Below are 22,840 nucleotides of genomic sequence, written 5' to 3'. Positions count from 1 at the left end.
TCAAATGCATAACATTAACAAGAGTACTTTGAGAAGAAATATTCTCACCTTACCTAATTTTTTAAATTATATTTTTGTTGTTCAGTATCTTTTGGCACAGCTTCTGTTTCGCACAAAGAAGCTAATTCATTGTTAAGTTTTTGGCTTAAATCCTGTATTTATTATGTAAACACCTTTTTTTCCATATAACCCTCTAAGCTTCGATGAAAAATAGATTCCTAAACATGCCAAACCTGCCAAACAGGAATAAAAGCTTCCAGTGGAAGCATAATATTACCTTGAAATAGAAGTGTTTTAGCTTGTATGAGCATATTTCACTCTCGAAAAGAAATGAGATCATGTTTCATTTCAGAAAGATGTATGCTTCAGGTAAGAGATTGAAACAAATAAACTTTCTATACTTAACCAAATACGTAGGAGAATATTTGAACTCAAATGTGTTGTCGAGGCAAGGTAGCTCTTTAATTATATTGTGAAACAAATAGTAGATGAGTTAAAAAAATCTAAGCTTGTAAATATTCTTCAGAAGATAACTCTTTCCTGAAGAACTGATTATGCCTCCATTATTCTCTCTCTTTCTCTTTTTTCTCATTGCTCTTCTCCCTCTTTCCCTCCTCTTTCTCCCTCTCTCTGGCAGACCCCATAGATTGCTTTGATACCATATCCTTTTTATCATCTCCTGACTGCTCCTTTTCATGTCCATTAGTCTTCAGCCAATTTCAATCATGTCTGCCAGTAGATTTTTTTCATCGTGCACATTTTCTTCAGTGTCTGGAAGCTAGTGCCAGTAGTCTACAGACTGCATGCTGATGATGACGCCAAAAGAAATTCTTATTAAACTAAGGGTGGATATTCTTACCATATGGGCTTCAAACTGATTAGAGTTCCTGCTGGAGAAAGCAGCTGTTTTCATTCTGTGCTGTCACTCTATGCTGGGCTCCTCCTGCCTTACCCTGTCTGTTCATTCTGTATTGGCACCTCACCGAAAGCCAATGTAAAACCAATGTGAGTCCCAATAGTCCCCTTATCTTTTATGTGGTATACTATTAGATACATGATACTTGGGATTGAAGATAGAAAAGATATTCCCCACTTTTAAAAAATTATCATAATTATAACTTGTGTATAGTGTTAGACTTTATAACTGCATTATTTAATGTAATATTGTATAACAGGTAACTCAGGTTAAAGAACACATCACATACGTCATTAAGAGCTTGGATCTGAGTCAAGGTTTTCTTATTCCAACTCACGCGCTCTTTCTCTGACATGCTACTTGCACTCCATACACGTCTACCTGCCATCTGGGACACATAGAAAACAAGTTTGTGAACTGAGTAGAAGGAAATAGTACCATAATCAAGCCAGCTAAAAAAAAAAAAAAAAAAAAAAAAAAAATGAGATCGCTTCATCCAGCATCTACTGAAAAGGGTCATATTAAATAGATGAGTTAACCGATCCATTGAATGAACACGCTCATTTGTTGCCAGTTTAAGCCTCCAGGCCACAATTTCACATTTTTCCTTTCAGAGCTTGGATCGTTCTCACCGTGAGGAAGCCCTCTTCAAGTAAGTAAAAAGCAGAGTATAATTCTCTTGGAGCTTATAAAGAAAAATTGATACGATAGTCATTTCCTATCTAGAAAGGTATTGCATTGTATTTCTAACTAAATTATTACTTTTTTCCAAATTTATGATCTGATAAAATGATGTAGCAAAAATGAATCATTATAATTTTTTAGGCACAAATCTAGTTCTACTGTTCTTAGCTCTTAGCAATAGTCCTTTTGTGATACAATTTGTTCATTTTTAAGTTGTTAATTATGATTTATCTTTCTGTGGGATGGCGTATTTTTCAAGAATTATTTTTAGCTATTGAACAAGGGTGATGTATATCTTTAAACTTCTAACTTACACAAAAATGTTTTTCTTTTCTTGACAACTTTATTTTGTATTTCTAAATATCTTCTAATTTTATTGTGTTTTTTTTTTCCTTCCTGAGTTATTTAGAAATGTTTTTGAGGTTGAAACGTGAGTTTTTTCTGTTATCTTTTTTCTTTTACTAATATTTAACTACACTGGAGTCAGAGAGTCTGTGTAATATTGACTTTGAGTTATATGTTAAAAGTCATCGACTATATGGTCAATTTCCATAAACAATCCAAGTCCTTGAAAAAATGTGTAATTTTTGTTTCTAGAATGCAATATTCCATATACAAGTATTACATCAAGCTTGTTAATTTTTTCAAATCTACATGCCTAATATTTTTGTCTAATTGATTTATAAATCATGTGATTTCAATGAAATCCTTCCATGAAGGTAGATTTGTCAATATAATGTATTGTGGTATAAATTTTAAAAGAATTATTTTTAGTACATATCTGAGATATCCACCTGGATAATTGAATCTTTTACTTCTGTAAAGTGCTTCTCTTTGCCTCCAGATGTTTTTTTTCCTGATAGATCTGTTTTGTCTGTTTTTAATATAACCATACCCATTTTCTGTTGTTGTTGTTGTTGTTGTTACTATTTGCTTGAAATATGTTTTTCCTTCCTTTTAATTTTAAGCTGTCTTTATCCTTGAATACCTGGTATGGCTCCAGTACACCCAATTAATTTTTTTTTCTTTCTTTTTTTTTTTAATGCCAACAGCACCTAGTATTCCTAGGTGGTCTCCCATCCACCTATCCAAGTACTAACCAGGTCCAACCCTGATTAGCTTCTGAGATCAGATGAGATCAAGCACATTCAGGGTGGCACGGCCGTAGGCTTTTTTTTCTTTTTTAATACAATATAACAATCTAGAGATTTTATATGACATAATCAGACCATTTAAATTTATGTGCTTCTGACATACCTTTTCATTTCTACCATTTTGGGGAATGTTTATAATTGTATCATTTTCAATGTTTTTCCCATCACCGGAAGACCTTCTTCCAAACTGATTGAGTATTATTGTTATTGTGGGGTTTATGTTTTCCATCTCCTTTTCTTTTTCTACTGGTAGAAAGATGTATCCTCTATTACTTTAGTGGTTACATCTAGAAATTTAATATGCATTTTTGAAATCTAAAGTTATGCATATCTGTACATCTCCTGAACGATAAAAGTAACTTAAAATTTCGATTACCCAACCCCAACTGACATAGCCTTGTGGTCTAGTATTTAATTATATCTAATTTATTTTGCTCTTCAAATTAGAAATCTTTATTGTTTGTACAGTTGATATTAGTTTAGAACTATCCGAATATTTACTACAATCTTTACTCACCATTTCTTTATGAAAACACACTTGGATTTTGTTCTATTTCTTCAGTTTTTCTGCACATTAGTGTATGTTTCTCATCTGATTTTTTCTCAATCATGTTGGTTTCCTCTTTTATTGGAATATTTTGGCTTAGGTCCCATTCTGATTGACTACTTTCTTATAATTGTTCACCTATGAATAAGAGTGATTCTTTCTGAGACGGCTACTTCTTAGAGGACTGTATATGAGGGAAACAGAAACATTTTCTGTGTGAGCAGACAGCCTGAATTCAGATCTGTTGTTTCAGAACACTTTCTCATCAACACTGGACCTTTTAGGTAAACATCCTCTGAGACACAAAGACTTGTCCGGCTCATAGTGAAGGCCAGATTGTCATAGTCAGATAGGCCATGACAAGGCATTTGCTTGTCTTCACTTAACTAAAATCAGTGTCACTACTTTTTTCTCTGTATTTGAAACTAACAGCCTGTTCTCTAAAAGTATGCATAGGGTGCCTGCACATTTGCTCACTCAGCAATGCTTTTTCTAAATTATTTTGAGAATTCACTTAGGATATTCATACTGATGTTCTTCTCCCACAGTATTTAAATAATTCTGTAAGCATCATATTGGTTATTTATTCATTGTGTGCATGCACGTGTGTATCTACATTTTCTGTATACACATGCCTAACGGTGTATTCAACCTTTATGAAGAAAAATTTTATCCAGAGAAATTAGTGATATGTATATTTTTCTTCGATCTGTATTGTAACCACTTGGGCTCTGGTTGAATCTCCTCAAATGTGCCTTATTTTCCAGTTTTAATGAGCTTTGAATATATCTAACCCCGAGGAATGGAAATGGAATAATTTTATATACTCATACCTAGTTTCAGATTATCTGAATACATTATTACATACACATATGCGCACACACACATCCTTAGCAAAAACTACTTTCAGAAGGTTTTTAGTCTTTGCCTCAAATTTATGGTGATTTTATGTAAAATAGAATATCCTGTTTGATGCAATTCACCATTATCAGCTACCCTTTACTACTACAATAACTCATTATTTTCTCTTGGTTAGAGTCTCAGAATTGTTGAGGGGAAAAAAGCCTCTTTTTCTAACATGTTTATAACATTCAAAATTACTTACCTGTATCATCTTCAAGACTTTCAGCACCATAAAAGGAAGGCCATGACTGTGACATTTACGGTCATATCTTGTCTAGCATGTGACTGGAATAGAATAGGCATTCAATAAACTTTTATGAATTAGAGAACACAAACTCTAATTGCCTCGAAGAGCAGAACTCACACAACCCAGTAATTTTTTTTCTGATGTTTGAGACAGAGAACAGAATAGAGAAGCCTTTCATATAACTTACCTTAACTTTCTCTTTCACTAAGTGGTAACATATTTGGCCTTTTTAGTGGTAAAACAGTCCACTTTAGTAAATTTTTATTTCACTATTTGAATCAATGTTCATGAATTTTCATTAATTTCAATGACTTTGCCAATTAAATACCTTTGTTACTTCAAATTATTTTTAAACTTCTACTTGAGAGTTACCAAATAGTTTTCTGTTGCTAAATGCAACAAGTGAATAATGCATATACTACTTAAAATCAAATAACCGTAAGTAATGTCAAAAATAAAAATCAAAGCTAATAACTTTCTTTACAAATATTTTGAAAGCACTTAATTTGCTAATCTTTATACAGTACAATACCATATAATTAATTTTCACTCATTTAAGTTTATGTTACTACCAATCAAAAATTTCTTATACCAGTTTTCCAAAAGATTATATCAAAATCACTGGCATCAAGATTAGGTTATTGAATTGATCTTTTAAAATATAATAATGCTTATTTTTTATTATGAGTCAATCCTACATTTTCCTAGCTATATGAATTCCACTTGATACTTATATCCTTTGAGACTCGATTTCCTCTACAATAGCTATTAATAACACTTTACGCAAAGGACAGCCATGAGGCTTAAGTTTTGCATGAGGACTAAATAAGTTAAAAATAGAAAACACTTAGAATCACACCTTGCACATTTTAAGTTAGCACTCATAAATGTTTGCAATTGTTGTAATTATTAAATTATATTTTTTTCTTCTTAATCAGCATTTTCCAGAATATATATTGATTGACAGTCTTCCAGAAAATATTGAGTGTGGCTGGAAGAGATGTGGCCATGTCTGGGCTTTCATTCTCCCATAAACGGGACAAAGTTAGGCTCATGGTCCAGTTTGGACTAATCCTAGCACTTTATCTTCTGCCTGCCACCTGCGATTTACCCAGGGATGTGCATATGATTCAAGCCAGGTCAATCAGATTCCTCTCCAAATTTTTTAACTGACATCATTTGCAATGCAGGAAAGAGGAAAAGTTCACCTTGCAGTAGAAAACACAGAAGCTGATGTATTTAGAGAGGAAAAGGTTTAGAGAGAGAGAGGAAAAGGTTTGAGAGAGAGGAGAGGCTTAGTTATGACAATGTTCATGTTTCTGATTCACATCATATTCCCTTTTGCACTTACTCTGCCACTTGTGACTAAGAGTCCTGACTGAAACAGAAGCACTCTCAAAAATTATCCTGAGTAAATTAGTTTTAAAAGTACTGCAAGCAATAGCCTTTCTTGAAAATTTACAAAGTATACTGTGCATTTTCAAAGCATAATAAAACCTCTACATACTTCCACAGGAAAAAAAATGCTTAATTTGGTGTAACATTATTTCTCCTGACAGAAACATATTTGGGCATTTTTCCTGACTTCTTGTAGAAAATGACAAACTTATATTTCAGAGTGGTTTAGGAACTGCTGATATGGGATTCTCATTATTTTACATTTTAGATCTTTATTCCCTCTATAATTTACTTTAAAATTGTAATTCATATTTAATGGTTAAGTAAAGATTTTTTTTTTAATTCAAGTGATTAACTGGGTGCGGCTGCCTCATCTATTAAGTAACCCAATATTTCCTCCATGTTAACTTAAACTAAAAATTGAAATATGCTAGGGTCTATTCATTAATTTTCTTTTCTGTTTCTTTGATGTATATCTCTGTAACTGCTGAACTGGTACATTGTTCTAAATTTTGTGTCTTAAAAATGTGTATTATTTTTCAAATACAAATCTCTACTAATATTTTTTCTAAACTTTACATTCTCAAAAGTATTTTAAAACCAATTTGTCAACTTCTTAATTAAGGACATTGAGTTAAATTTATAAATTCTTCCAAAGTTTATTTATATTTTTATAATTTTATATCTTCTCATGCTGAAATGTCTCTACATATTGTAACAATTTAACATATTCTCCTGAGTTTTACATACATAATCATATCATTGACTAGAGTTTCTAAAATAATTTGATAGAAGTAAAAGTTATCCTATTATTGATTTGAAGTAAAAAGCTCCTATGGTTTCTTCATTGAATAAAATTTGGTTGTTAGTGCATGGAAATTATTTTTTACCTTTTTAATTTTGCTCTTTTAATTTGTAGTTTACTATTTAAAAATTATGAATGGATAAAAAATCAGATCCCCCAAATTTATTTTTCTGCTATGATTTATTCTTGAAATATTTATTAGAAGATTCAATAAGGGCAAATAGAAAAATAAATATAAAATAGAAATGAAAATGTAATATTAATAAATTGAATTGGTTACAGAATCCCAGAAGTGTTCATTACTCATTAATTCACCTTTAAAAAGTACACACACAAACACTTTAGATACATAAATGCGCATATCTATTATGACTTCTTTAGAAATTGCAACAAAATGGAATTGATGCTTTTGAACCATATTCTACTGTTTTCTGATACTAGATGCTACTATTGCCTATCCTGCTTTATTTTGTGGGTGAGTGTGTGTGTGTATTGTTTGAGTAACATATATAGCAATACCTTTCTCATAGCTTTCCTTTGATACTTTTTATGTTTCTGGTGCAAAAACTACGCAATTGAAAATTACATATTTGGATAATTTTTAATCCAATTAGCTACTAATATTCATTGTCAGAGATGCCATCAATCCTACTTGTCTCATTCTGTTTTATTAATTTCCTATTGTACTATTGATTATAATATAAATGTCATTAAATTTTGATTCTTCTATATATATGCAAATAAATATATATGAACTTATTTTTTTCTTAATCATAGGTTAAAAGAATATAGCATATTTGATTCCCCTTTCCTCTTGTAAGATAGAATATTTAGCATGTCTTTGTTTAATTGAGCTAGTATATGATATTTCACCTACCTTATAAATAGTGAATAATTTTTGAAATTATTATATTTAAAATTATATTTGCAATAATTACTTAGACTAAGTCAATGTTAATGATTTTTAAATAGTTAATCTTAGTTCCTGTTCTTGATTTCTTATTTCTTATTTTGATTAAAATATTGATAACATTTTCCATTAGAAAAGTATACAAAGATTTCTGAGCACTTAAACATACATGCAAATACGTTTTAGCTGCTATCACAAATATATGGGAAACAGAATGCTTGGTACAAAACTTTATGCTCAAAACTATGTAGTTAGTGTTTAATGTTGAAGTCTATGTTCAGCTAACTTCTTATCTTTTTCTTCCTCCTCCACATTCTCCTTTCTTCTTTATGAGGGTTAAATGCTTTAGTTTTGAAATTCAAAATGTTTTCAGATTTTTTCCTTATTTTTCCTGGTATGTGTCATGTATATATGCAGGTTTGATATGCACATCCAGCTTTATTCAGCCCAGATTTTCTTTTATGCTACCTTCAAGGTTGCCTCTATTTATTCTAATTTATGTTTAGGCTTTCAATAGTATGATGTTCGATGTCCTTTCTCCAGCTACTGCAGTTACAAGAGTGCCACGTATTCATTTCCACCTCTTGTTCTTTCTCCTCTGTATTCATAGTGTTTCTCAATGCTTATCTCAAAATTTAGTTTTCTGCTGTCAATTCTGTTCTTAATGAATATTTTCGTGTTACTGAATTTTTAGTTTCTTTACATCATAATATCTTATTAAGCTCCATTTTTATTAATATCTCCCTCTCATCCAATTTCTTCTATATTTTTATTCTTCATTATTATATTTTCTATTTTATTTAATAATTTCTCAATTTTATAGAAAACACATAGCTAATTTTTTTATGACACTCAGGTGTTCTATAGCATATATTTTTCAAATATAATTTCTACTTTTGTGTCTTGATTGTTAAACAACCATTTTATTTCTTGCAGAATATTTTCACATCTACTATGTTGATATTTTTTCCCAATTACTCATCCTCTAGGAATGAAGTTTCTCTTTATGATTACTCATAAATCATGTTTGTAGCTTAATCTGATTACTCTGTTAATCTGGTTGCTGTTAGAACACATTTCTCAGATTTTCAGTTAGAAAGGCAGTAAATATGAACAGACTTAGTCTAGTTACTGGTCACTCACAGTCACTTAATTCTCTAAATTCTAGACTTCGTCTAGCTTGCTTTTGTTTTCTGTTTGACTACTTTGAGGAGGAAAACATATTTCTAGGTAATCCTAATCAATGTATAGTCCTTCTTTTGCCAGTGTTTTCTCACGGCACTTTCTTATTTCACATTCCTGATAGAGCAAGCCAAATGCTTAACCACTATACACTGGATATTTTTCATTGATATAAATTTTAGGCTTAGAAAGCATGTAGAAAAGGGCGTGGTAACATGGCTCTGGCTGTCACAGAATGGTGTTGCAATGTAGCAACAGTAACAGCTACTTTTTTGGGGGTGGGGAGGAGATCTCCCACCCAGTCAGTAGTGGGGAACTTAGACATCTCCTTACCCTTTTTCAGGCTGGCAAATTAATTTTCCTTCAGATAATAAAGCAAGTGCTACACAGTTTTTCTTCCACTTCGTCTTGATCCTCTTTGACTTACATACGGTGAATTTTGAATGACCTATTGAAAGGTTGTCAGTCTTTTTTACTGATAATGTAATCCTATGGAAAGATATTGTTTTATTTTTCTTTTCATTTTTTAAGTATTTGGTTAATTTTTTAAATCGCATACTACCAATCAGACCCCATTCTAAAGAAATTCAGAAACCACCAACGTATTTGATTATTACTATTATTCTAAGATTAAAGAACTAAACTCATATACTAAGCTCACAGTCTGTCAACCAGCTTTCATTTTTGTAATTTATATGATTTTTTGGCTATTTTTTCATTACACCTTTCTATATTCATTCACTTAACTTTTATGCTATGTTGATTTTTAAATTCATTCCTATTGCACCTCCATGCAAAAAATCATATGATGAATGCTTTTCAGTTATATGTTCAGTTATAATAAAAATAAAATATATTTATTTAAACCATATATGTTAATCATATTTTTTAAAGGCGTGCCTTGTGGTATATTTCATTGTATGGGCTGGTACTATAAACATGATCTTAGAAGCATTAAAATTACCTTTATAGTCATATTGTCATTGAGTTTCCCTATACTTTGCTTTTTAAAATTTTCTAGGATCTCTCTCTCAATGATATTCAAATCAAATTCATCATAACAATTACTTAGCCAAAGATTTTATTGATATTTCGATTTCTTGAGAATACATATTGTGCTAATGATTATGTCCATACTAAATATAATTAAGTAGGGATCACTACACATACCTTTCTGTAACATTTGGAATATTTAATTCACCTATAAATGTAAATTTATTTGGTAAAAAACATGGAGATTGTTCTAGCTAAAGAAACAGTGATGGACACCACATGGCCTATGTCCCTCCCCTCCCTTCTCCCGCATCCATGCAAATGGTGGTCATGGAGCAGCACCCCAAGTTTTGCTCAGCCAGACAATTCTCAAACCAACTCCTGAGGAGCCACTACCATGTACTGACATTTCATTTATGAGATAAAACTAGGTTACCACTTCAGTTTCAGATCCATATTAGAGCCACCTCTCCCAGAAGAAATTGTTATTAAGTAGTTTCTGCTACTTACTTCTATTCTCAGTCAGACATTTACAAAAATAGGTTAACTTTTTGCATGTATGGAAAATTTTGCTAAGTTATGTAAGTACTTAACAATGAAACTTGGAATAGATGGAAATAAATGACAATATACATCTTCTTAAATTTAGTTTAAAATATGTAGATTAAAAGAAAGGTCTCATATTCTAAAATGTAACTTTAATAAGTCTAAAGCTGTTTACTAGAAACATACTAACATACTAACGTGTATTAACTAACATATTATTTAAAATAAAATTTTTAGAAAGACAAATAAATTAAATTAAGAACTAGAGCTAAACTGATTTACTAATGTTTCGTTCCCCTCAAGGTAAGAAGAGTAACAGAAATCCTAACTTGTAAAATGTACAGTGAGAAGTATTCTTTCCAGTTGAGATTTAAGCTGTGCAAGATGTTACTGATTTCTTTAGCCCTCTTCATTTCTTTTTCCTAAATTTAAAACTCTCTCCCCAAGAACTCTGTTCCTTTGCATCTCTCCCATGGAAACCGTTCATTCTCCCATGTCCTTCATATGAAGGAACAGGAGGCAAGGCCAATGTTTTTCTAACTTGCTACTGTTTTACAAGTCTTCCTTTTCCTACACAGTATAAATTCCACTCTTCAGAGTCCTGTGACATCTCATTCTACCACCTATGTCCCTTCTATTTCTGACATCCATTGACCTAGTTCCTCCACGTCCATTAGAGATGTGTGCTCTTAGTTCCACCTGGTTCAGCATCTTCATTTCACATTGGAACTCCTGTCCTCCCAGAGAACTTCAAAACCATCCCACTATGAATGTTCTAAATAAGGTCATTTCTCCTTTCAGTAAAAGAACACTCTTTTTTCTGGTCTCATGACAACACAGTAAGAGACTAAATTTCCCAGCCTTCTTTGTGGTATATATTCAGGCTAATGAATGTAAGTACAGTGATATGTGTAACTTCCTAGTCATATTTTTAAAAGGAAGCTACTTGCCTTTCATTTTTTTCCCTTTTACCAGGACCAGAAGTGAATAAAGTGAGGTGATAGCGGCTTATAGTTTTCTTCCTATCTCTCAGACTACGTTTTTACTTTTCCTTTTTGAGTCCATTCATTAAATATTGGTTATCTCCCATCATGAGATTTTATTTCAGATTGATTATGTCTCTTCTTAATCTCCAAACTCTATTAAATAAGGGTAATTGGTTCAATTGCAAAATTCTCCTGAAGAATCGCATGTGCAAATACTCAAAATTTTGCTTAAATTTTGTGCAAATCCTCCAGTTCCATATGTCCAACAAATCGAGCCACCTATACCTTTTTTAAAATGTATGATATTAACAACCACATAAAGCAAATGTACATGTACTGCTGCAAATCGAAACTTCTAATTATCTTCTGTCAAGAAATAAACATTTCCTGCCATTCCAAAAACCAACCATGTGTCCCCATCACAATACCTTTCCTCTTCTTAAGAATAAACATTCTTCTGTTATCAGTTCTGTACTTTCTGTATAGTTTCATCATCTCTAAAGTGTATGACTTCATTTTTCCTTTTTTTCTTTTTCTTTCTTTTTCTCTTCTTTTCTTTCTTTCTTTCTTTCTTTCTTTCTTTCTTTCTTTCTTTCTTTCTTTCTTTCTTTCTTTTTTGGATGAGCGTTGGGGTAGGCATGTTTTTATAGCCTTTTTCAGTTACAGTATTTCATCTCTTTTTCCTTGCAATTCATTTGTTGAAGAAACTAGCTCATTTTCCTATATCGATTTCCATCCTGATTTAGTTTAACATATTCCTCTGCCCTCTGTGCCTCTTATGCATTGGTGATTGGATCTAGAAGCTTAGTCGGAATAGATTAGGATTACATTTTTTGGCAAGACTTCTTCATGGTAGTTTTGGATTCTTTGTCAGAAAATGCAAAATGCTTGGCTGCCTCTCTTTTTGTGATGTTAGCAGCCATCAATGCTTGATGGCCAGATTTTATAATTCATAACTTCTTATTGTAAAATACTGATGACCCAGTTTTATCATTCTTTCTTCATTTGTTGCGATATTCTACAAAGAAAAATACTGCTTCATCTATAATTTAGTTTCCTACTGGTAATTTTATATAAAAAAGATAAAATGAATGTTTGAGTGTGTACTTTATTAACCCTGTGCTGTACAAAGGCAATTAGTTAGTTGTATGTCATTATGTGTCATTATGAATCATGCATTTAAACATATTTGATATGTTTTCCTCCATTCCAGTTATTACACTTATTAGCCAACGGGAGCCTTTCCAAGTTGGCACTCAAGTCCTATTGATGCACCCTTATATTCTCTAATGTCTCCCTTACTAACTAGAGTATTAGGACCTCCTAGGTTCATTTTATACATTATCTACCCTAGACCTCAAGTCAGCTGGTCTTTCAAATAGCCTTGCTTTCTTTTAGTGTGAAGTGGCATTTCAATATCATAATCTGCATGTTAGGGATGCTCATTATTATTGAGATAGGCATTATTTCTAGGCCTTTCCAAGAAATAACTTAATAGATAGATAGATGATCATGATCATGATAGATAGATGCTAGATAGATCATAGATGATAAATAAATAGATGATAGATAGATAGAGATAACTTTTTTAATTATCATGAAAACATTCTGATACTTTCAGTCCTAATTCTGTACTACAGAGAACAATGATTCTCAAGGGCACTGGGGATGCTAGAATTACTTATTTGTTTTATCCAGCATTACACACAAAATAGTCTGAGGAAAACAATTCCAATACAATCATCCATATTACTAATAAAAAGTTTTCAAAAAAATTTGTACACATTCTCTTCATTTCTCCAACCTTTGATTAAAAATGAACTGTATCTACAAAGTCAGTGCAAATAGCCATACTAAATTGTTTTCTATATCCCTCATCTATCTGATTTCTCTAAGAAAATATGTATATATTTAATGCTCACCAAGAGTCTTTATGTTGATATTATCCCTGTCATTTTGATTATCTGGTTTATTCTCCAGTAGTTTAATAGTCTATGAGAACAATATTCCCTAAGTTCTTATGTGGTTATAACAGTTTGAGAAATTTCAGTATGAAAGTCAGTTTTGGTGAATACATGCTCTCGGTTCACATTTTATTTTCTTGAATATCTTAAATATATCACTACTTGATTTTCTTCTAACACAAGGTGTTATTACCAAAACTCTGATGACAGTTCTCTTTCCCATTAGGTTATGGATGACATTGGTCTTTTTCACTGCTAAAACTCAGTACCCGGTACTTAATTTGCAAGAAAGTACCCTTTCACATCTTTATCTTTCTTCTATCATCTACATCATATTCCCTCTATATTTTATATCTTCTTTACCACTTTTTTTTTCCTACTTATTTTTCCCCTTGACTTTGAAAAATTCGTATCCTCTGTCTGGAAAACAAATCAAGGATCTCCTCTTTCTCTTTCCAAGACTGTCTGGAAAACTTGCACTTCCTTCTCTTAGCTTTGAAATCTTTTCTTGAAACTTTACCTAACTCACATTAAATTGTAATCTTCTTTTCCTGATGCTATTGTTTATAGGTTTAATGTAAGGATTTCTCTGAGCATCAAATAAATTACTAAAAACAATTGTCTAACTCACCCATTCATTAGTAGTAGAATACTCAATAACAGACATATAGGTAGAGGAAAGAGACCTATACATTTATAGAGAAAGAAAACAGCATCCCAAACTGCTTTGGTTACTTTAAAATTCTCATCATCTTAGTATTTTTTCCAGGTAGATTTGTTTGACAAAAGATGAAGCATTATTGGCTCTTGCCAAAATACCACTAGGTTGTGTTTATGTCCCCACAAAGTGTCATATATCAAGGGCTATCAGAATTGTGTTTGTGGACGTCCTTTCATCAGGGCTGGTGTCATACTCCCTGACTGCCCTCGTCCTACCCTGCATCAGGCTTCATTCCCACTAGATCATTTCCTCCAAAGTTGTTATGTCAGAGCTGGAGGATGACTTTTCATTGTCTTATTTACTCTTGGAAGAATTAAATGAATCACTGCTTCAACTGCTTTATCATATTCAGGGATGAATTTTAATAATACTTAAGAATCAAAACATCTTTAAAACCAGGTCTCAATGACTTGCACAAAATTATCTGGGATATATTCTAAACAAAAACATACTTAATATATAACCTTAAATATCTTATTCATAAAAGTTACTACTTCTGCTTTTTTTCTAAGGTAAAATAAGCTTAACAGTATTCTATATGAAATATTCCCAAACAAAATGAACCCTGTGTCTATTAAAGTAATTCTCATATTGTACTATATTGTAAATTTGTATCTATGAGCTGCTTGAGGGCAAGCACTCTGTTTTATCATTTTTATATTCTCAGTACTTTGCACAATGCTTAACACAATATACTTAAAAATAGTTACTGAATAAATAAATGTGCAAATGAGTAAGTAGATGCAAGAATACATTGATATATTCAAGACAATATATCTCAAAAATAAGAATAGGTGACAGCTTCAAATTTTCCATATACAGGAAGATTTAGGCAGTCAAATGAGGCTTCTATAGAATTATTCATGATTAGAAAATGTCACTTGTTCACATAGAAAGGAACCTGGTAGAGATTGTTTGGAAATTAATGTTTTCCCCAAGCACTTCTTGTCTTAACTCAGGTGAAAATAATATCAGAGCTCATGAAAATGATGATGTTTACCTTATTACTCAACTCCTAATTAGAAATAGAAAATATGAGGTAATGTAAAAATATAAAAATATCTAATTGCTTGTGGTCTTTTCTGTATTCATACAACAAATTGAGTTGAGAAAGGTCAGATTTGTGTCTAAAGTATGAGTGTTTGTGTGTATTTGCATGATATATTCAATTGCCTCTGCAGATGAAGAGAGGTGGGAATTTCAGATCATCTGTCCAACTCAGAGCCTTCTCAGGAACCAAGTTAGTTGCCATAGATATATAGATTTTCCCTCCATCTTACTGAAAATACGGATGGTATAGCTTGATTAAACTTTGACATGACTTACATTGGCACAATCTTTATCTTCTATGACATTTATATATATTTTAAAAACTGGTAAATTTTCAGTGCCTACAGTTTGTTATCTAAAATAAAGATCATTTTAATTATTTTATGTATCACATCATAATGCAGTGTAGATATCTGCCAGCTAGTAATAAAATTTCTATGTACTATAAACTAAGAAATATTCTAGTTTCTAGATTGTGATGGTAAAGAGGAGATTTAAAATTATTAAAAATTCCTTAAAATTACCAAATTTAATATTGAAAAAATGGATCTCAAAGAGGTTTTGTTTTTATTACATTTTCAATATGAATAAGTATTTCTTATTCTCCTTTATCTCATGATAATGAGATTTTTCAGACAAACCTCTAACCCATTTCAATTTTTATTCTGCCAGAATGCTTGTAAAAAAAATAGTTACTATTAAAATTTTTTAAGTTTTCAAACTCTTCTCAGTAGAGATAGTTTGAGTTGAGCTAATGCTCTGTCTCAGTGCCCAAATCCAGGCATGCTCCAAATGTTATATTAGTATAGCATACTCACCCATATTCCTCTCTTTCATCTATTTAAAACAAATCTGTGAACACAAACTCTGATATCTTGGATAAGTTGATTCACTTTATTGTGCTTCATTTTTTCTCATTTGTTAAGCAGCAATAATAATATCACAGGTTTAGATGAGAAATAAATATGTTAATACATGTAAACATGAACATATATGCAGAGCAGTAGCACAAAGCTGGTGCCCCCACAATGTTATGGATCATGATCATTATCATTATTAACAACAACATGGTGACACAGCCTAAAGAAATCCTTAATTTCAGCAACAGACCACTGACACCTTATTTAAAGACCTCCTTTAAAATTTTTTAAATCATTTTTAAAAACTCAATCAGTTCTTTTAAAACCACCCAAAACTGTAAAAGTCACTTTTATATGGCTATATTTACCATGTTTTATATGGCCATATTTACCATATTTAAGCTAACACAGAGCAGGCTAGGTAGACTAAGGAAGATTGGAATGGAATAATAATTCTAGTTGTCAAAGAAACACCTGCTGACAAATTCTCAGCTCCAAGACAGAGACAAATGAAGGAATATAATTTGCTTTAATGAAACATAGTTTTTATTAAAAATGTGTGTGTTTTTTAAAAAGAATTCTGGCTGGATGATGTATCTATTTGATCTATGAATTAGAATAGTTTGGAATCATGTTTTATAAATCAATTTTCTGGTTAACATATCATTCTATACATTTTTTACTTATATTTCTTGAAAAATCTTTCCCAAATCTATCAGTTCACTTTATTGACTTAATTGAACAGAAAAATTTTCCCCAAATAGTTCATTTTATTGAGTGAAGTGTAATAAATCTAATTCAGTTATTCCTTTGGTGGTATTAAATTTTAAGTAAATCTTTAGCGCTAATATAATAAAAATCACTTGCCATTGCAAACAGATTGATAGAGAATCATATTTGATAGTTAACCATATCATAATTATCTTTTTAAAATTATTTTGTCTTTCACACACATATAATTGTTAAGGAAATTAACAAATCCATAAAAGTGATACAGATGCTTCTCAATTAATTTCTTTTACTCAATCATATTTTTTAAATTTATTAAATCATTTTTCAACAAATATAAAAACAAATGAGCAACTATTCTAGTGGAACAAAATAATAGGTTCTTGTTACAAATGAGAAAGACCGATATGGTCTAATGACCTAATGGGAAAAAGAAATCTTACATAACACTGTAGATGTTATCTGGAGACAGTAGAAAACCACTAAAAAGGTATTTCCAGGGTAGATACTTGGTCAGTTTCTTAAAAATATCATTATAATATTAAAAAATGGATTAGAGGACATAAGAATAAGCTGCATAAAATGTAGGAGCAGTTTCAGAGACAATGCAACATTACAGGTGATAAGGTGAAAGCTTTACACTAAGATTATGACAGTGGTAGCCAGAGAGAAGAAGAAAGAGATTCCTATAGGAACTGGTGGTTTATTGGATATAGACAAATAAAGGTAAGAGAAGATTTAAAAATGAAACTCTGGTTTCTGGTCTAAGCAATGGAGTGGATGGTTGGGCCATCTTCTATCACAAGGAGCACTAGAATAGGACTGTGTTCTTGAGTAAATTGTGATTTAATTTTTGGACTTTCTGTTGGAAGTTTAAAGAACTTAATAGGAGATATTGAGTAATAATTTCATTGACAAATAGATGATTATTTAAACTACCAGAGGTATAAAATAATTTATGAGGGAATAATTGAGAAGAAAAGAAGCTCTTACAAGAGTCAAGCTGAAAATGAGCAATAAGCAAAGAAATTTTTGAGAAAAAGTAAACAAAGAAGAACTCAGAGAGTACAGTATCAGACAACCAACAAAGGAAGCCAAGAACTTTAAAATAAGAAATATGATGAATGGCATCAGATGTTGCAGAGAGATAAATGTCAGTTGGATTGAGGGATGGAGTAATTGCTGATAAAGAAGAGACTGTTTAGCTAATAAAAAAGAGACTTCAGCATGTTAGCATGCTTACAGCTGACTGATACAGAGGAAAATGATGGTATAAGCAAGCAGATCTTCAGTAAGAAAAGGAGTCTAAAGGGTATATTGACTTTGGATTGATTCATGAAACTCCTATCATAACTGAAGTGGACATTTTCTATCACAGGAGTTTCATGAATCTACCTGAAGTCAATACTCACCCTCAGACTTTAATGTTGTGAGCCTTGATGGGGTTCTATAGTACGCAAGGAATTATCTCATTTGCTAAGGAGAAACTTTAAAACAATTGTTTATATTTATTCATCATAATTCTTTTTTGCAAGATATTAGTTCTAATTAATCAAAGAACATTTTGTTTCCATTTATTCTTCTTCTAGGAAAATTCTTATCTTCTATCAAGGAGACATTTGAAGCAGAGCCAACCCTCTCAGTTATATAAAATAAAAAATGGCATATTGGAAAACAGATTTAAATCCCGGTGAATCACATGAAGAGCTGCATGAGCATCAAGAATTGCACTCTGAAAATCAACGTCTTTTTCCTGGCCAAGTCAGTCTGGGTTTTGATCAGCTAGTTGATGAGATCAGTAATAAAATTCCACTCTATCAGAGTGAAATTGAAGAAAACACCATTTTTGTGCCTAGTGCACCAAACCAGAATTCAAAAAAGCATTCATTAGATGCAACACAGCAAATATCCTTGAATGAATTCAATTCTAAAAGCTCAGAACTCTCTTGTCACCAAGTTAGGAAAACACCAGTAATTGGTTTTAGACGTTCTGTGCTAACAAATCCTCAAAACATGAATAAAGAAAGCTCTTGTGGAAACCCCATAGGAAAATGCCATGGTGCTGATGATTACAAATTCAATATTTTGGCTTCATCATCCACTAATTTGGAAAAAACTAATTCACAAATAGAATTAGAAAATGAAAATCATAACTATCCTATAGGATTTGAACGTAGCTTTCCTTCTATATATCCATCCTTCTCAACCGACTTCATGCCAAGAGAAGAGAAAAGAAGTACAGATGTAAACATTGTGGAACCTTCTCTAATGCTCTTTAAAGGTTCTTTTCTACCCGGAATGTCAGAAAGTACATGGCCAAAGAACATAGAGGTATGTGTTATATATGTTGACTTTAAAAATATGAATCCTAAAGAATCATTTAATAATATGCTGGATCAATTTGGTAATGATGATAACTAACCATAAATAAAGAAATGTATTAATATTAGTTTAGAAAAACTTATTATTCATATATTCTGTGTTCCTGAATTAATGACTTTTTTCTAAAGAAAAAGAAATGAAAATTTTCTAATATCATTTTTAAAGTTTCAGTTTCATCTGATCTAAATACAATGTCATAGTAAATACATTTTATTAGGTAAAAATATTATAGTTGAAGGTTTAGATGATAGTATTTTCTATTCTTATTGTGTTATTATGTACACACAGAAAAACGCATAGATTTCATTACATTTATATTTTGAGTCACACTATCATGAAATAAAAACTTTAAATCATTATTGATAGAAAAATGACCCTTTACTTAGGAGCTCTTAAATTATATTGTTTGCAAGCAACTTTTACTTATCATTGTACAATTCATCCTAATGGTTTCATTAGTAGTTTTCCAATCATTTCAGTAACTTTAGAGTTTCTTGTACAATATGTGAACATTTCCTGCTTATGCTGAGTCTATAAACAAGAAAAAATGAAGCAAACAGTAAAAAGAAGAAACATTATTGCAACTATAATTTACAGAGTGAGGCAAAAAGATTCTTCATTTATTCAACAATTATCATTTAAAAATACATGCGTCTACAGCCATGCTACCCTGAACAAGGGCCACAGAGACAGGACCCATTAGGTTTTTCGATGAAACAGCATAGTATAATAAGTACTAAGCTTTCCTTTACCACTAAAAACTACTATGAAGTTACACAAAATATAGGAAGCAACCAATTTCAGGCATTGAACAATAGGCAGTATAAGACATTGATCCTTGAGAGAAGGGAAACACCAAAGTGTTAAATTCTCAAATAATTTGAAAGACAGGGAAAAAGAAATAAAAGAACATACTAAAACAGAAGAAAAAAATGGAAACAAATATCAACAGGGCAGTTTTAAATCCAAAAATATCCATAAATAACTAAATATGAATAAGCTAAACATTCCAAATAAAAGAGAGAAATTGACAAACTAGATAAAAAAGAAAGATTTAACTACTGTCTACAAGAGACAAACTTAAGCAAAGGCACAGGTTGAAAGCAAAAGAAATAATAAGATGTAACATTCAAGCAGCAGAAGAAAGCTGGTGTGGATATTAATGTCAGAAAGAGTACAGTTCAAGGCAGAGTATTATTAGAGAAAGAAAAGGATCATTTCATAATAATAAAAGGGTCAATCAAGAAGACATGATAAATTTAAATATATATATGTACCTAATAACATATTCAAAATACATAAAGCAAAAATAATTTATTTTAAAGTTAATCAAACACCCACCCTCTGACTGAGCCATGTATGGATTCATTCGCAAGAGATGAAACACATATCCATATAAATACTGGTATATGAAAATTAATAGTTTTCTTTACAATGCCCCAAAATGCAAACAACCCAAATGTCCATTAACAGGAAGATGAATAAACAAATTTTCTAATATTCATGTACTAGAATAGTACTAATCAACAATAAAAGATGAACTATTGATAATGTGTGACAACATAGTTAAATTTAAATGTACATATATCATTTAATTGTAAGAAGCCAGAAACAAAAGAGCATATACACCTAGTTTATAGTGATAGAAATCTGCATAAATGTAGTTATCAAATAGATGTACAGATTGACAGAAGGAGATATGGGGGAACTTTCTAAAGTAATGGAAATATCCTATATTTTGACTGGGATATTGATACCACAGTTGTATGTATTTCTCAAAACTTAAATTGTACACATAAGATTCAGGCACTTTTTTTTGTATTTATTACTCCACTTAAAAATCTTTTAAAAAATTAATATTTTTTAATTACAGAATTAAATTTATCTTTTCTCCATACTAAACTATTAATTTAACAATTTTTATTTTAAGCCGATAGGGTCTTCCATTCAGCTAGTTGAAGTACCCCAAGGCAGTAACATGAGTCTGGCTTCCTTTTGTGACAAAGTAAAAAGGTGAGTGTTGCTATTTCACTAAATTTTGAAATGTCTGTACCTGCATAAATTTGTCTATTTTAATATCACTGAACTGATTAATTTTGCATATAAAATGTTCTGTAATTTTTTAACACAGTGAAAAGTATAAATTTATGTCAAATTAGTTCATTAATCAACTTTTGGTGTTGTTTTCATTGTTTATAAGTCAATTTTTTTTCTCTGAAAACTTGGTTAAGTTGAATGTTTCATAATTTCATGCTTACACTTGCTATTTGTTAATAGCTTAGTTTTTGTTGAATTAATTTCTCATTTAACGACATAAGTGACCGATTTCTATGATTCTGTCCCAAATTAGCATAGATTAAGCCTTTCTACCTAGGATCTACTGTAGAATGATGGCAGTGCCCTTCTCTTAATAACGCAATCTTATCCTGATTGGGCTGCCAGAATATTAAACAAATGTATGGGTGTTTGTCCACTGAAAAACAAATTTTTTCACTAGAGATATTGGGGAAAAAAAATCACCGATCTCCTTTTTGCTAATCTAAAATGAACTTATAAAGGTAGATGCTTTTTTTTAAAGACCAATTTCTCATTAACAATTAAAATGTATCTAAGGTTATCTTTTCTATTGCTAAAGTTCCTGAATATTTTGAAAAATTAATACATTTGCATTTTAGTTTTGATTTTTATCTATTTATGGCTATTTTAAATATAATAAATATACATATAAATAAACTTTGGCTTCTTTATCAGCTATAGCAGCTTCCTACTAAATCATCATTTGGGATTAAAGATTTGAATCATTTATTTAATTATTAACTTAAAAGCTATTTGAATGCCTAATAACTAGTCCATGTATTAAATATTCAAATAAAGAATAAGCAAGAAAATAAAAAAGTAAGGTCCCTGCCTTACAAAAATACAAAACAAAGCATATCAAATCCATAAAAATATTTAACTTTTAACTCCTTGCTCTGGTTCACACAGAAAAATTAAAAATGGTGATTTGGATTTATAAATTAGGATCTTTAAGTATATAAATGTTGGTTATGCAGGAATAAGCTACTCACTGTAACAAACTGACAAGTATTGCCAGAAACTTGACACTTTAAATCTAAAATATGGTACAATAGTCTCCTCTTATCCATGGATATATGTTCCAAGTTCCCCAGTAGATACCTAAAATTGCAGGTAGTACAAACACTACATATTATATTTATATATATATATATATATATATATATATATATGTATATGTATATATGTGTGTATATATGTATATATGTGTGTATGTGTGTGTGTGTGTACATACACACACTATATTTTTTCACACATATACACATATATATATACACATACATACATACCTTTTCACTTAAAGAAAGAATTTCACAACTCCTCTTTTTCATATTCAAATTGCAAGCACCACTACTCTTGTGTTTGGGAACATTATCAAATAAAATAAGGGTTACATGAATACAAGCACCGAGATACCTCAAAAGTTCATCTGATAATCTAGTATTTTACTAAGTGACTAATGGGTGGATGTCCTGGACAAGGGGATGATTCACATCCCAGGTGAGGTGGAGCAGGACGATGTAAGATTTTATCACCCTATTCAGAGAGCGCATAATTTAAAACTTATAGTTTATTTCTGAAATTTTCCACTTAATATTTTCAGATCCTGTTTGACTGGAGTAACTGAAACCACAGAAAGAAAAACCAGAGATAAGAGGGGCTACTGTAAATATAAATAACCTCATTTGTGCAAACAAAAATACTGGTCAAATAACTTGCCATGAAATCACTAAATGGAAGAGCCAGGATCAAAACTAATCCTTCTGGCTCCAAGGAGAAGTTACTTT

The 22,840-nt window shown here is 31.1% G+C and overlaps 1 protein-coding gene and 1 pseudogene across 1 annotated transcript in view; one reads left to right on the top strand and one right to left on the bottom strand.

Moving 5' to 3' along the window:
* Positions 1 to 258: 258 nt before the first annotated feature.
* Positions 259 to 22,840, top strand: part of PIK3C2G (phosphatidylinositol-4-phosphate 3-kinase catalytic subunit type 2 gamma) — a 270,689-nt gene continuing 248,107 nt past the window's right edge. Inside the window, exons 1-4 of the mRNA XM_016124109.2 lie at positions 259 to 369; positions 1,531 to 1,568; positions 18,185 to 18,926; positions 20,908 to 20,990. Coding sequence (XP_015979595.2) covers positions 18,255 to 18,926; positions 20,908 to 20,990 — 755 coding nt within the window. The 5' untranslated portion in view covers positions 259 to 369; positions 1,531 to 1,568; positions 18,185 to 18,254. The remainder of the gene's footprint in view (positions 370 to 1,530; positions 1,569 to 18,184; positions 18,927 to 20,907; positions 20,991 to 22,840) is intronic.
* LOC118613904 lies at positions 2,644 to 2,770 on the bottom strand (annotated as a pseudogene).

This window comes from Rousettus aegyptiacus, unplaced genomic scaffold (genome assembly GCF_014176215.1).
Source record: "Rousettus aegyptiacus isolate mRouAeg1 unplaced genomic scaffold, mRouAeg1.p scaffold_m13_p_2, whole genome shotgun sequence".
In the NCBI taxonomy this organism is placed as follows: Eukaryota; Metazoa; Chordata; class Mammalia; order Chiroptera; family Pteropodidae; genus Rousettus; species Rousettus aegyptiacus.
Note: the sequence above shows the minus strand (reverse complement) of the source record. Positions and strands in the feature narration are given on the sequence as shown.